This window comes from Trachemys scripta, chromosome 5 (assembly GCF_013100865.1).
Source record: "Trachemys scripta elegans isolate TJP31775 chromosome 5, CAS_Tse_1.0, whole genome shotgun sequence".
In the NCBI taxonomy this organism is placed as follows: domain Eukaryota; kingdom Metazoa; phylum Chordata; order Testudines; family Emydidae; genus Trachemys; species Trachemys scripta.
The window spans coordinates 8,106,514-8,119,359 of record NC_048302.1 but is presented as its reverse complement, the minus strand read 5'-3'; the positions used below and the strand labels follow the sequence as shown (position 1 = coordinate 8,119,359).

The window sequence follows — 12,846 nt, the reverse complement described above, 5'->3', positions numbered from 1 at the left end:
CCAGCTAGGGACACCGGAGTCCAGCTAAGGGCTGCCTGTTACCTTTAAAACATCTGTCTTGTGGTGAGAGAGGAGGAGAGGTGAGGGACAAGCTGCAGCAGGGAGACGAGGCTTCTCCTGTGGGGGAAAGCTGCTCTCCTCCCTTTAGAGGAAACAGCGGAACTAAGGACTGGCACCCAGAGGCCAGCGTAATAGGACGACACCCCAGAAAAAGAGCAGGGAAAGATATTCCCTTGTTGTGTTCCAAGTTTGTTTCTTTGTTTGGCTGAAGAGTACAGGTTGGGCCTACCCTGGTACACACTGGAAAATAAAAACTAAGCAAGGAATAAAACTCTCCGGAGTGGGACTGATTTATTCCAGGCCCCCTGTCCCGAGGGGGAGCATTGAGCCCAGCGAAACGAAGGAGGTGCCTTGCCACACTTGCATGTTAAGGGTCAGGTAAGCACAGTTCAGTCCTTGTAAAGGCACTCTGTATGGCGAACTGTTCTTAGGAGGCAAGGCCTGCGAGGATTGTGTTTGATGTAGGAGAGACTTGCATGTTCCTAAGAGCCAGGGGAGAGCAGTGGGACGCTATTGCAATCACTGGGCATTTTTAAATCAAGGTTGGATGTTTTTCTAGAAGATCTGCTCTAGTCCAAGCAGGAATTGGTTCCGGAAAGTCCTGTGGCCTGTGTTTTATGGGAAGGCAGATTAGATGATCAGAATGCTTGCTTCTGGTTTTTTAATCTATGAATTTGTGAATTATTATAGGAGGAGGCAGCAGCCCTGTCGCTGGTACTGTTATAACAGAGTGCCTTGTAAACACACATACTCCGTTTACACTGAGTATTTTTAACGTTTTTTTTTTCTCCTTTTCCTTTCTTTCAACAGATAGACAAGACATTTCAGAGTTCCATGTTAAGAAAAAAATATATCAGGTCACGTGTTATCAGACTGAGGTATGTAAGATTACAGCCAGGAAATCCAGGAGATGTAATGGAGTGTTCACCCCACCCCAACATCCTGTTCTAGTGCAGATTATAGCCCGTCGTGGGGCCCCCAAATCCTACAGTGATCGCTGTTGCCTGCTGAGGGCTCCAGTGGGACTCCTTGCTGGTGCAGAGGTCTGGCCACACGGAGCTCACTGCAGGACTGTGGCCTTAGGCAGTATGGAGAACAGTCTGTCTAGCTGATAGTCCACCACCACTATGTCCTGGAGTTTCCTAGCATACGGTCTAAGTTGCTGGAGGAATTGGAGGGATAATGCTTACACCTCTGAAAGTCGATCCTGAAAGCGCAGTTCATGATGGTCTTTTGATCTTCAGTTAAACAAGGCAGGAATATACTCTGCTAACCACTAACCCTCATTTGAATTGGTTGGTTGTGGCCTGTAGATGACGGAGAAGATTGGTGAAACTTCTGCACACCAAAACTAGGTGCATTGTTGTGCTGGGGTCTGTAGTAGGCACTAGTTCATACTGCAGGCACACCACTGAGCTGTCCAAAACTGAAAGGAAGAGAGTCAAGCCTTTATTCCTTCCTTAGAATGTAGAATTTTATTTTTCATGTTCAGTTCTCTCCTTAAAGTGCATCATAAAGTCTAGGCACCCGCACAGTAACAATATTACACTCACTCATATGTACTAAACCCCCAAGACGAACCAAAGCTACTTCATGATCGTATTGCTGTGGATGGATCCCTCCTTATATCTCCAGTCTTTGTTACCATTCTGCCTCAGGCCTCGATCCAGGAGACTGCATCAGCGCTTTGAACTCCAGTACTAGTTTAGCTGTTTAGCCTGTAGGTTCTTTGGGGCAGGGCAGTTGTTTGTAATTTGGCCAGGAAGTGACATGCCTCTCTGTGGTGCACTATAAATCATAGCAATGCGAATGACTTACCAAGACAGGTGACACATCTTCTGTCTCAAGGTCTTTGGCTCTGGATATTTTAATGTAATTTTAATTTCCTGGGGCGTGAGCCAGAGCTGATTGTACCTTTCTCGGTGTGCCTGCAGGAATTGACCATCATTTCCGTACGGTGCAGCACAGGAAGTGGGGGTGGGGGTGAGGCAGGAAGAGGGAAAATGCAATGTGACATGTGTGATAAGAGAAGATAATCACTTGATGATGATGATAACCCTGAGGCTGATGCTAAACAAAACAGCCTGCTGGAGAGGACATTTATAGCTACGGGGTCTAGATTGGGGCAGGGACCGTGTGACTGTAAAATGCCTGGTGCCTTTTGAGTGGCTACTGCAGTATGAAGTAATGGGTCTCTCCATTGTCCAGCACCAGCAGATAACAGGAAAACCCAATTTGGGTTTTGAGAAGTGTTCTACTTGCTGCGGATTGTCACCATGAGGCTGATTCGGTGAATTCTGTATAAGCCGTTTGCATCCGTTTTTTTATTAAACGTATTTCCCTTTTCTGTCCATTATTGATTTATATTAAAGTAGCACCTCGGAGCCCTAGTCTTGGACCAGGACCCCATTGTGCTAGGCACCGTGATGGCGAAGATATCACAGAATTATCAGAAGCTCTCTCTTTTCCAATCAGCTTCTCCTTGCAGTCTGAGTCCCCAGTGATAGTAAAACACATAGCTTATGACATCACAATTCATGCACAAAATTCAATGTGAAGTAACTGATGTCACCAGCTGGGGGTTGTGTCATCACTTAATGAATTGGGCAGGCAGAAGTGGCTGAGTGGAAAGGAGAGATGTTCTTTACACACCCTCTCTTAATTGGTCAGCAGTCATGGGAAAGTATCTACACAAAGAGCATGCTGGATTAGATCTATGAGGTAGATAATTCAATCCTCTGCCTCTGGCAATGACTAGTAACTGATGCTGCCGAGAAAGTGATAAATAAATAATGAGAATGAACAAATTCAGTCCTTGTATAACTTTCCTACTTTCAATGGGATCCTTTGGTGTGAATTTAGCCTTCACCATTGTTCATATGTGGAGGAGTTTCTTCCTAATCCTCTGAAGTGAGGAGTTTATACCCTGGGGAATAAGTTTTGAGTACCTCACTCCGTGAGCTACTTTCCACACTTACCAAGATCATGTACTTATCAGTTCAAAATTATCCTATTTGGTCTAAAATCTAGCCACAGTATGAGTCTGGCAGCACACTGACGTTATTAAAGTGACTTTACATGTCTAAATGTTGGCTGGATTAAACCTGTGGTTCTTTAGCATTAACTCATTCCCCTTGCCTTTTCCCAGTCTTAAAAAGACCACTGCACTAGTCATTGCAAGTTATAGAGATGTCTGTATGTGGAAGCAGTTATCCACCCATTCTTCTTAATGATACTGTTATGTTGTTAAAAGCCCCTTTGGGGGAGTTGGGGGAGCTTTTCAGTTGTAACTAAAGTGGACCCCTGATTTGTTGGAGAGTTTCAGTGATTACGATGTGGTTTCTGCAGTCCTACGACTCTCCAGGATTCCCATGCAGAGACACTGAATTCAGCTTTATCTCTATCCAAGTCTGGAGTGGCAGAATGGTTTTAGTCAGCTCCTCCCCTTTCCCCCAGGTTTCCCCTTTGCTGAACTGGGCAGGCAGATTCCTTTATCTGTTAGTTACTGGGACCCAAACTTTCAAAGCTGGGTGCCTAAAATTAGGCCCCTAATACCGTATCTAGGCTGCTGGCAGCTACACTAATTGTCTGATGATGTTTTCAGAATTGCTGAGCCGCCACCCATTGAAATCAAGGGGAGCTGCAGGTGACCATTTGGGTGCCCAGAACAGAAAGAGTGACCCAGCTCTAGGCACCCCGGGTTGAGACTGTTGGCCTGGCTGCCCATTCATAGGAAGTGTCGCTTCTCCCTGGGTGTAGCTTTCAGTCACAATGTCCTGGCACCTGGTCAGATTTTTCAGCACTTCCCTCTCTCTTTACACAACCTATGGCAATCCACATAATCCCTTAAATTAATCTGAAATCACTGTAGGATCGAATGAAAAACCAGGAAGTGTAGGAAGAGCGAAGCAGATAAGTCACTTACCTCTGTCTTGTTGGTTTGCAGCCCTGACCCTGGCGGAGTGATGGCACAGGTTGTGCTCACGTTCCTTTTCTCCGCCACTGATAACGCAGCAGCATTTCTGGGAAAAATCGATAGTGTCCTACAGAAGAAACTGAATAAATATTCTGGGCCTGTGCGAATAGATCTTGCATCTTCTACCATCTCAGGTAAGTGTCTCATGGTTCTGTTTTGCTCTTGGTTTGTTCTTTGTGCTTTGCCTCTCTTTGTATAATGCACATTATTTTGCATTGTAGATGTGAGTTGTTTCCTTTATATATCTGTTCCCAATGGAACTCTGGGTGAAAGTCATCCCTGTGCCTAGGGCTATGCTTTGCGCTGGCCTTTTCTGCACAAGGAGGATGAATTTCACCCCTTGGGCAATGCTGGGAGCTGTGGGAATGGACAGCCCTAGTCAGTACTGCTGAACTGCAGCAGATAGCAACACAAATAAGTGCGCTCCTTGGCTTCTGGGGCTCTTTGCGTCTTCCCTTATCCTTACAAACTTGACACCATGGGAGCATCTGAAAACACATTCCAGCTGTGTTACCGTGTACGTGTCAGGCTCTAAAACATCCTTCCTGACCTCCTTTCTGGGTTTTTTTTTTTTTTTTTGTGAGTTTACCATCATTCCCCCCACCAAACACCGTGAATGTTTCCATTTATTTTAAAAGTTTCAGCACTATAATTTTGGTACGGTAAATGTGACAAACTGTCACTTTAAGAATTAATTCCCTACCTCATCTTGCTCCCTCTGTGTGCAGCTGCCCAAGTTAGGGAACTTTCATGCAGACTTACGGCCTTTGTTTTGCATATGAATCAGGCGAGCGTCCCTTATTCTCTCTTCCTTTGGAGGCGGGGGTTGGCTTAAACTATCCAAGGGTAAACAGCTGAACAGAAAGAAGTAAATACCTGCACCTTCCAGCATTGCAGGCTTTCCTCTTGCTCCACCCCTGAGATGATATAATACACACCTGGGCGTTGTATTACCCTGGTTTCCCATAACAGTGTATGTAGACTATCTGATGCAGATGAGCGCAGGCCAGACAGATATGTTGAAATTTCAAGATCAGTGCTGACTGCAAGAGCATTTGGTCAGACTCCATGTTTGCTAGATCCAGGGTTTCTCCCAGTCACAGATGACTGCAAGCTGCCTCTCCTTCCTTCTCTCAGCTCTTGTATGGGCTGCCTTGGAGGAATGGAGTAAGACCCAAATGTGAGCTGGCTCATGCCAAGTGTTTCCTCAGGAACGAGCCATTTGTAACCTGTGATGTGGAGAAGTGGAAGACTCCACTGGTTAAAAATCAGACAGATCACCCCCAGCCAATGAGCTTTGTAGCAAAAGTTCTGCTTTGTATTATTATTTATTATTGTTCATATTCCAGCGATGCCTACAGATCCCATTCAGTGATCAGGGCTACATTGTGCCAGAATGTGTATTAAAAAGTCCCTGACCCAGAAAACTCACCATCTGGGATTTCAACCATATGCAGCAGGTGAACAATGCGACCGATGGTGCTGGAAGGGGATGAGGTAACAGGAGAGAGAGAGAGATTTGCATAAATTAGAAGTCACAATGGTCTCCACAGTTGCAGCTGCCAGCCTAACTGACGGCGGGGAGGAGTCATTTGCAGGTTTAAGGCCAGGGCCGGTCGACAACATTTTGGCACCTGAGGCGGGGAGCTCAAATGACACCCCCTCGCTTGGGCCAAAACTTTGAAAGATCTCAATTTTGCTTTCTTCCTGTTCTACTCCTCTCATGGTACTGCTCTGCTACCTACCCCAGTAAAGGAGAACTAACAACTTAAAATGCCGTGTTCAAAAATTTTAAGTAACACTTAACTCTCAAATGCCTGAACAGCAAATGTTACGTTTCTTGTCTGCATAGTAAACACTGGCATTTTTATCTGTTTGAATAATCCAAGTGGTGCTTTCTGTGCCTTCTTGGTTGCAAAGATTTGAACTGTTTCCTGAAGGTCCACAGTCTGGGCCAGCTCATGCTCTACTGAGATGGTGGCAAGGCCGACCAGCCTCTCCTGTGTCGTTGTGGAGTGTAGATGTGTTTTTATTAACTTCAGCTTGGAGAAGCTGCGATCTCCACTGGCAACTGTTACAGGAAGTGTTAGAATTATGCACAGAGCAACAAAAGCATTTGGAAAGAGGCTGGTCATCTTATTTGTGCACATATATTCCAGAACAGCCTTTGGAGTTGATCCTGCTGAAATGTATCTTGAAAGGGCTTTCAGTTCATCACCTAAATCACTCACATCAATATTGCGCATGTCATCATGTGTCAACACTGTCTCTAGTGCCCTGCATTGCTGGTGTAGGTCTTCTTCAGGTATAGTGAGGAGTTTTGGAATATCATACAACATCCCAAATATACTGCTGTGTTCCTTGAGTTGCATGAAACGTTCTTCAACTGACTGTATTGCACAATCTAGCACTTGGTTAAAGAATTCCACTTAGAATTGTTGTTTGGGGTCTCTTATGGAATTATCCCGTGCCTCGTAATCAAAATGTCGTCTTCTTCCATGACTCTTGTATTCTTGAATGGGTGGGAAAATAGCTTCGGTGTGAAGTTCCTCTGCCAACTTCTGTGCACTCTTCAGAATGTTTTGAAATCCCTCATCTGACCGGTAAAACTGTAGGTATGACTTTGCTTTGTCCAGTTGTTCCATTGCTCCAGATATATCAAGGTCAACACCTTGGAGTCTCTTGCTTACAACATTTATTTCAAACAGTATTTCATGCCACAACACTAAACCACACAGAAATTTGAAGTTATGTATGTTTCTGGTGATTCCATTTCCCTCTGCCACTGTTCTCCCACGAACAATTCCTGTCATAGCATTATCCTCCATAATGGCAACTATGGAATCATCTATCTTCTCAATTTGGTGTTTGATAGGCTTTATCGCCTCCACTCGATTTTCCCATCATGTGGCACTCAGTGGTTTCAGTGTCAGAAAGAATGTTCCCAGATGTTGCTTCAAAATTTGCCATCAATGAGTTGATGCAGAGAAAAATACATAGATGCTTTGAATTACATTAAAAAATTCCTTAGCCTCACTAGAAGCTGATGCTGCATCAGTGACCACCAAGTTCAATGAATGAGAACTGCATAGGAAAAAAAAAAGCTCAAGGATTTAACTCTAGGATCTGTGTCTGCACTCCTCTGTTCTTTCCTCTCATGTTGGCACCATTATCGTAGCCCTGACCTCTCATGTTAGCTATCACAATTCCCGTATCTTCCAGCTTTTTAAGAAGCACATTTGACATACCAGCTCCTGTAGTATCATCAATGTCAATAAATTCTTGAAAATACTCTCTGACAGTCACCATTGCAGGGACATTTTCACTAAGTTCTGCTGTTGTTACAAAATGCACCATTAAAGTCATTTGTTCCGTATGGCTGTTGTCAGATGTGCAGTCTAGAATAACGGAGTAATATCTTGCTGACTTCAGAGCTGTCACAATCTTCTGTTTGACTTTTGTTGCCAGTAACTGTATGATCTCATTTTGAATTGTTTTTTCAAGGCAGTGGAGTATGTACATTTCTTGGGTGGTGACTCTTCTTAGATGCTCCTGGAGTACAGCATCAAACTCAGCCATCAACTCCACAATTTTAAGGAAGTTTCTATTGTTTGGTGCATACGGCTGGTCTGAAGTGCTACGCAGTGCTAGGTTTTGGGTAGCAAGCATCCTCACAATGGCAACGAGCCTTTTCAGAACATTTTGCCAGTGAAGAGACTTTGATGCAATCTTCTCTTGATGCTGATCATCTATGGTGGCCTTTAACCTTAGTCTCATCTCAAGCTCTTTCCACCTATGGAATGCTCTCTGGTGATTTGCTGCCTTCTCATGGCATGCCAGATTTTTCCAGTCCTTTGTTCCTGTAGAACCCAATGTGGCTGGAATATTAGACTGGAAGAGTTTGCAACAAAAATAGTATGCAGCATTATGGATTTTTGAATATATAAGCCATGGCCTCTACACTTTGTCACCATTGGGGATTTCACGCCAGTAATGTGTTGGATGGAAACTTCTATTTTCATTGTTTTGGGGGAACATGAAGTTTTTCACTTGCTGTGGCCCATGCAGTACAAGGAAGTCCCTCAGGCTACTGCTCAAGTGGGTCCACAGTCCTCGATCATCTAGACTTAAGGAACTAAACTCAGCAGCAGCTGTTTCTTGCACCTCCACCACACTCTTCTCTGATCTACACTTTTCTTCAGGAATGTGCATGGTTACACCCATTTGAGATGGAGATATGGATGCTGCAGTAGCTGCCAGGTCACCTGCACTCTGACTAACTGGAAGATCAGGCATCTCCTCACCACTCACATCCTCACTGGGGCCAGAAGGCTCACCGTGAACATTTGTGTCTATTATCAGAGGGGTAGCCGTGTTAGTCTGAATCTGTAAAAAGCAACAGAGGGTCCTGTGGCACCTTTAAGACTAACAGAAGTATTGGAGCATAAGCTTTCGTTTCACCCACGAAAGCTTATGCTCCAATATTTCTGTTAGTCTTAAAGGTACCACAGGACCCTCTGTTGCTATTTGTGTCTGTGTATCTCAGGAGAGCTCCTTCCTGCTTAGATAGAAAAGCTTCCTTTGCTTTCTTTCTTTTTCTGAATGCTGCCCCAGAGGGGCGTTTTCTTCTTTCACTAGGACGGCTGTTCTGTGCCAGCTATAGTGGCTCTCAACACTCAATTGAAGGGGACAAATAAGCAGACTGGTAGCAGAGTCTGAGTGAGGGAAGATATCAGCGTCTTAAGGGCCTAACTGGCTCCTACTATTTCAGTTGACTGCCTGTTCTCCTCAAGTGGGTTGAGGGAAGCAGCAGGAAACAGGAAGCTCCCTGAGAAGCTGGTGTTAATCAGTCCAGGCTCCTGGGGGTGCTGGAGAGGTACACAAGAGGCTCCTCCTCCTCTCTCTCCCTGCAGCTCCTGCTGCTTTCTGTTATTCCCTCTCACCTTTTCGCCTGCCTGCCTGTTATGTCTCTTGTGCCCTCCTTCCTCCAGCACAGCACTCCACCATCTCTGTGCATCTCAAGCAGAGAGAATACATAGGCACCCGCAGCAGACACAATTTTCTACACTCTGGGTCCTAGTGGCGCCCCCCCACAGTCTGGCACCTTAGGCGGCCACCTCAGTTCGCCTCATGGTAAGGCCAGCCCTGTTTAAGGCAGAGGTAGGTTCTAAGGAGGGATTTTAGATGAGCACAGGGTGCTGGCTTTGTGAATTTTGATAGGGAGTTCTCACACTTCAGGAGTGGCAGAGGGGAAAACACAGTAGTCGCCTGATCAGCTGCGTGTAATCAGAATCTAGTAAATGATGGGAATTGGATAAAATGATGGAAACGCTTTGTTTTTCTAACTGACAGATGCATCGTGGCCAGGACTGTTAAGATACTATAATTGCTTACAGTAACTCACTAGTTAAATGGAATCAGATTGTTCATAAATACTCAGTTACAGTAAGATGACTTCTCAGAATAGGTTTTATAAAGTTATCTGATTACTTATAGGACTGAGAAGTACTGCAGATAATCTTTGGGTTGCTTTTTCTTGTCTACCCTGATCTGAGTGTAAAACAGTGATCGTAGAATATCAGGGTTGGAAGGGATCTCAGGAGGTCATCTAGTCCCACCCCCTGCTCAAAGCAGGACCAACCCCCAGACAGATTTTTGCCCCAGATCCCTACATGGCCCCCTCAAGGATTGAACTCACAACCCTGGGTTTAGCAGGCCATCGCTCAAACCACTGAGCTTGACAGCATAGTTCTAGTACTCCATACAAAGACAATGTAAACATAAAACAATACCCTGCTCTTTCTGGGAAAGAATAATAAGAGATTCCATTTGGGATCCACGCCTTGGCAAGTAAATCGATTTTAAGCAGTTCTACTTCTAACAATCCTGACAGTGGTCACATTTATAGTATGACTTTAGAGTGACAGATGGACTTATCCAAGCCCTCCAGACCTGAGTATCCCTGTGCTTTGTAGGGAGCTGGGTGATCTGGAACGTGCGCACCCCGATCCAAAATATCATGTTTTGGCATTATCCCCGCAACAGGCAGAAGTGAAATCCTTTAACTGAACTCTGGGGTGTCTGAGAGTCCCGAAGAGAATCTCTGGTTTGCAGTTCAGGCCTAACTCTATTCTGAACAACACATAACGCAAAGTGCCCTATCCGGCATCAACCTTTAGAACAAAAAGGACAAGTACATTCTGAGGGCACCAAGCTTTTGTCCAGGTTATGAGGTAACCTTACCAACTTCTGCCTCATTCCATCTTGTTTCTTGTGGTCCTTACAAAACATAAGGGTATTCCTAAGCATATTCTTAATGGCTTCTTAAAGCCAGCCTAGACCCTTTCACTGTACGTCATATACCAAAAGCCTGTGGGTTTGTGCCATAATATATAAAAAAGCAGCACTAACTGGTTGAACCCTTATTGAAAATCCAGGTCAGGTACTCATTTGCATGGCACATTAGGAGGTTCCGATAGGGAGAATGAGTAAACCTTCCTCCTAGTATCAAATCAATTTGTTGTTCAACACCGTGTCTCAACTTGTACTTGGTTCAAAACTACCTAGGAGTCTGGCGCACCATCTGTGACCTTGCAGCCGTGATCAAGGGCAGCTTTGCAAAGCTGGTGTAAAAATTCACCAGCTCAGGCACAACGTTTTGTTTGCCCACCCATACCAGAGTGGTGGAGACAGATATGTTGGGAAGACTGATGATATTTTACTAGTCCATTTAAAACAAAAACACCTTGCACCAAGCAAGTTGGGAAGTAGGAATTTTGCAAAGCTGAAAAAAGGGATGAATACACCAAGTGTCTACATTTTGTCTCATCATTACACACTTGAAAGGAAATAGTATTTACAGAGAAATCTGAAGAAATACATTAGTTTTGGTGGATAATGTACTGAAGATACTGCAGTTATACTTAATAATTTGTAATTGTATTTAATATTTCTGCAGCAGAAAGATAATGGTGTCTTCATACACCAGACACAGTAGAAAATACAGAGATGTCTGGAATCTCTCATCCGCTTCTGTGAGCTCCTGGGAGATATTCCAAAGCTTCCTGTCTCTTCTCGGTACTATGCCTTTTTCTACAGATGCAGCTGGAAGCCAGTCAAGCCCATATTCTTTTGTGGGCTCCAGGTAGGCCTCAGTAGCTCATAATACAAATTCTCCTGGAAGAGAAAGCAACCTAAGTCCCATTTTCACCAGATAACAAGTAAGGCATCAGGAAGGGAAGATGCAACTTGTGGCCTAACTCTGGTGCTGAGATATAGCAGTGATAGGTGCCTAAGGCCTGGTCTACACTGGGGGGAGGGGGAGGAGGAATCGATCTAAGATACGCAACCTCAGCTACGAGAATAGCGTCGCTGAAGTCGACGTATCTTAGATCGACTAAGATTGACTTACTTGGCGTCCTCGCGGCGCGGGATCAATGGCCGCCGCTCCCCCGTCGACTCCGCTTCTGCCTCTCGCCCTGGTGGAGTTAGAGAATAGATTCATTCTTCTACTGACACTTGGTGTGGAGAGGGATGTGAATCATGGCCCAATTTCGTCTTCCTTTACAGAACTGGTACCAGAAGAGAAGGTGCATACATGACCTAATTTCTTTCCCTTCTTCCCATCCTTTCTCAATCAGCAGGATTAGAAGGGGAAGCAATTCACAGCCTGATCCCCTCCCCGCTCCAGCAAGGGGACCAAAAAGGAAAGCAATTGCCAACCCATTTCCCTGTGTGTGCCAGCTTGCAGGCCTTGCCAAGTGCAAAGTTGGCTATTTGCTTCTGCCTGGAAAAAAGAAACTAGCTGCAAGATTGTTGGCGCCACACCAAAGTAAGCAGAACGTATTCTCATCTGTCCCTGAGCCAGAGGTTTTGACCATGAACAACATGAGTCACAAATTGGTTTCATATAAGAAGACATCTATTATTATTTTTATTTATTTATCTACCACCCAAAACTTGCTAGATGCTTTACAAGCAGAGAGATCAGCATCTAGGAGATAGATGTTCTCACTTGTCCGATCGGAGCCTCCTTCATTGCCATGCAGATGAGTATCTGACCTGGATTTTTGCTGAATGCTTCATTGGGTTGTGTCACAAATAATGTATTTGGCGGCCTGCGTATTTCGACTTGGATACAAGGAACAACAACCTGGAGGAGAAAAGTAGAACATACATCCCCATTCTGAAAAATCATATATCAAAGACTTTCTGAAAGTCCAAGTACATTATATTCACTGGATCACTCTTGTCCACATGCTTGTTGACCCCCTCAGAGAATTCTAATAGATTGGTGAGGCAATCTTTACAAAAGCCAAGTTGACTCTTCCCCTGCTAATCATGTTCATCTATGTCTCTGATAATTCTGTTCTTTACTATATTTCAACCAATTTGCCCGGTACTGAAGTTAGGCTTACTGGCCTGTAATTGCCAGGATTGCTTCTGGAGTTGTTGTTTTTTTAAATTGATGGCACATTAGCTATCCTCCAGTCATCTGGTAGAGAATTTGAGTTCCTTCAGAACTCTTGGATGAATACCATCTAGTCCTGGTGACTTATCACTATTTAATTTATCAACTTGTTCCAAAAACATCTCCATCTAGAACAGATGCAATTATAAACTACTTATTATGGGTGGTTTAATGATTATTAGATATTTCAATAAATCGTTAATCCATTGTTATAGAGTCTATCAGGTCAATAGGTTGCTTATAACTACAGTAACTCTTCACTTAACATTGTAGTTATGTTCCTGAAAAATGTGACTTTAAGCGAAACGATGTTAAGCGAATCCAATTTCCCCATAAGAAT

At 44.3% G+C, this 12,846-nt stretch overlaps 1 protein-coding gene across 1 annotated transcript in view; it reads left to right on the top strand.

The window, feature by feature from the left end:
* Positions 1-12,846, top strand: part of LOC117877810 (transmembrane protease serine 11C-like) — a 61,466-nt gene that overhangs the window by 27,304 nt on the left and 21,316 nt on the right. The window contains exons 4-5 of the mRNA XM_034771315.1: positions 871-938; positions 4,007-4,170. Of these exons, the coding sequence (XP_034627206.1) occupies positions 871-938; positions 4,007-4,170 (232 nt within the window). The remainder of the gene's footprint in view (positions 1-870; positions 939-4,006; positions 4,171-12,846) is intronic.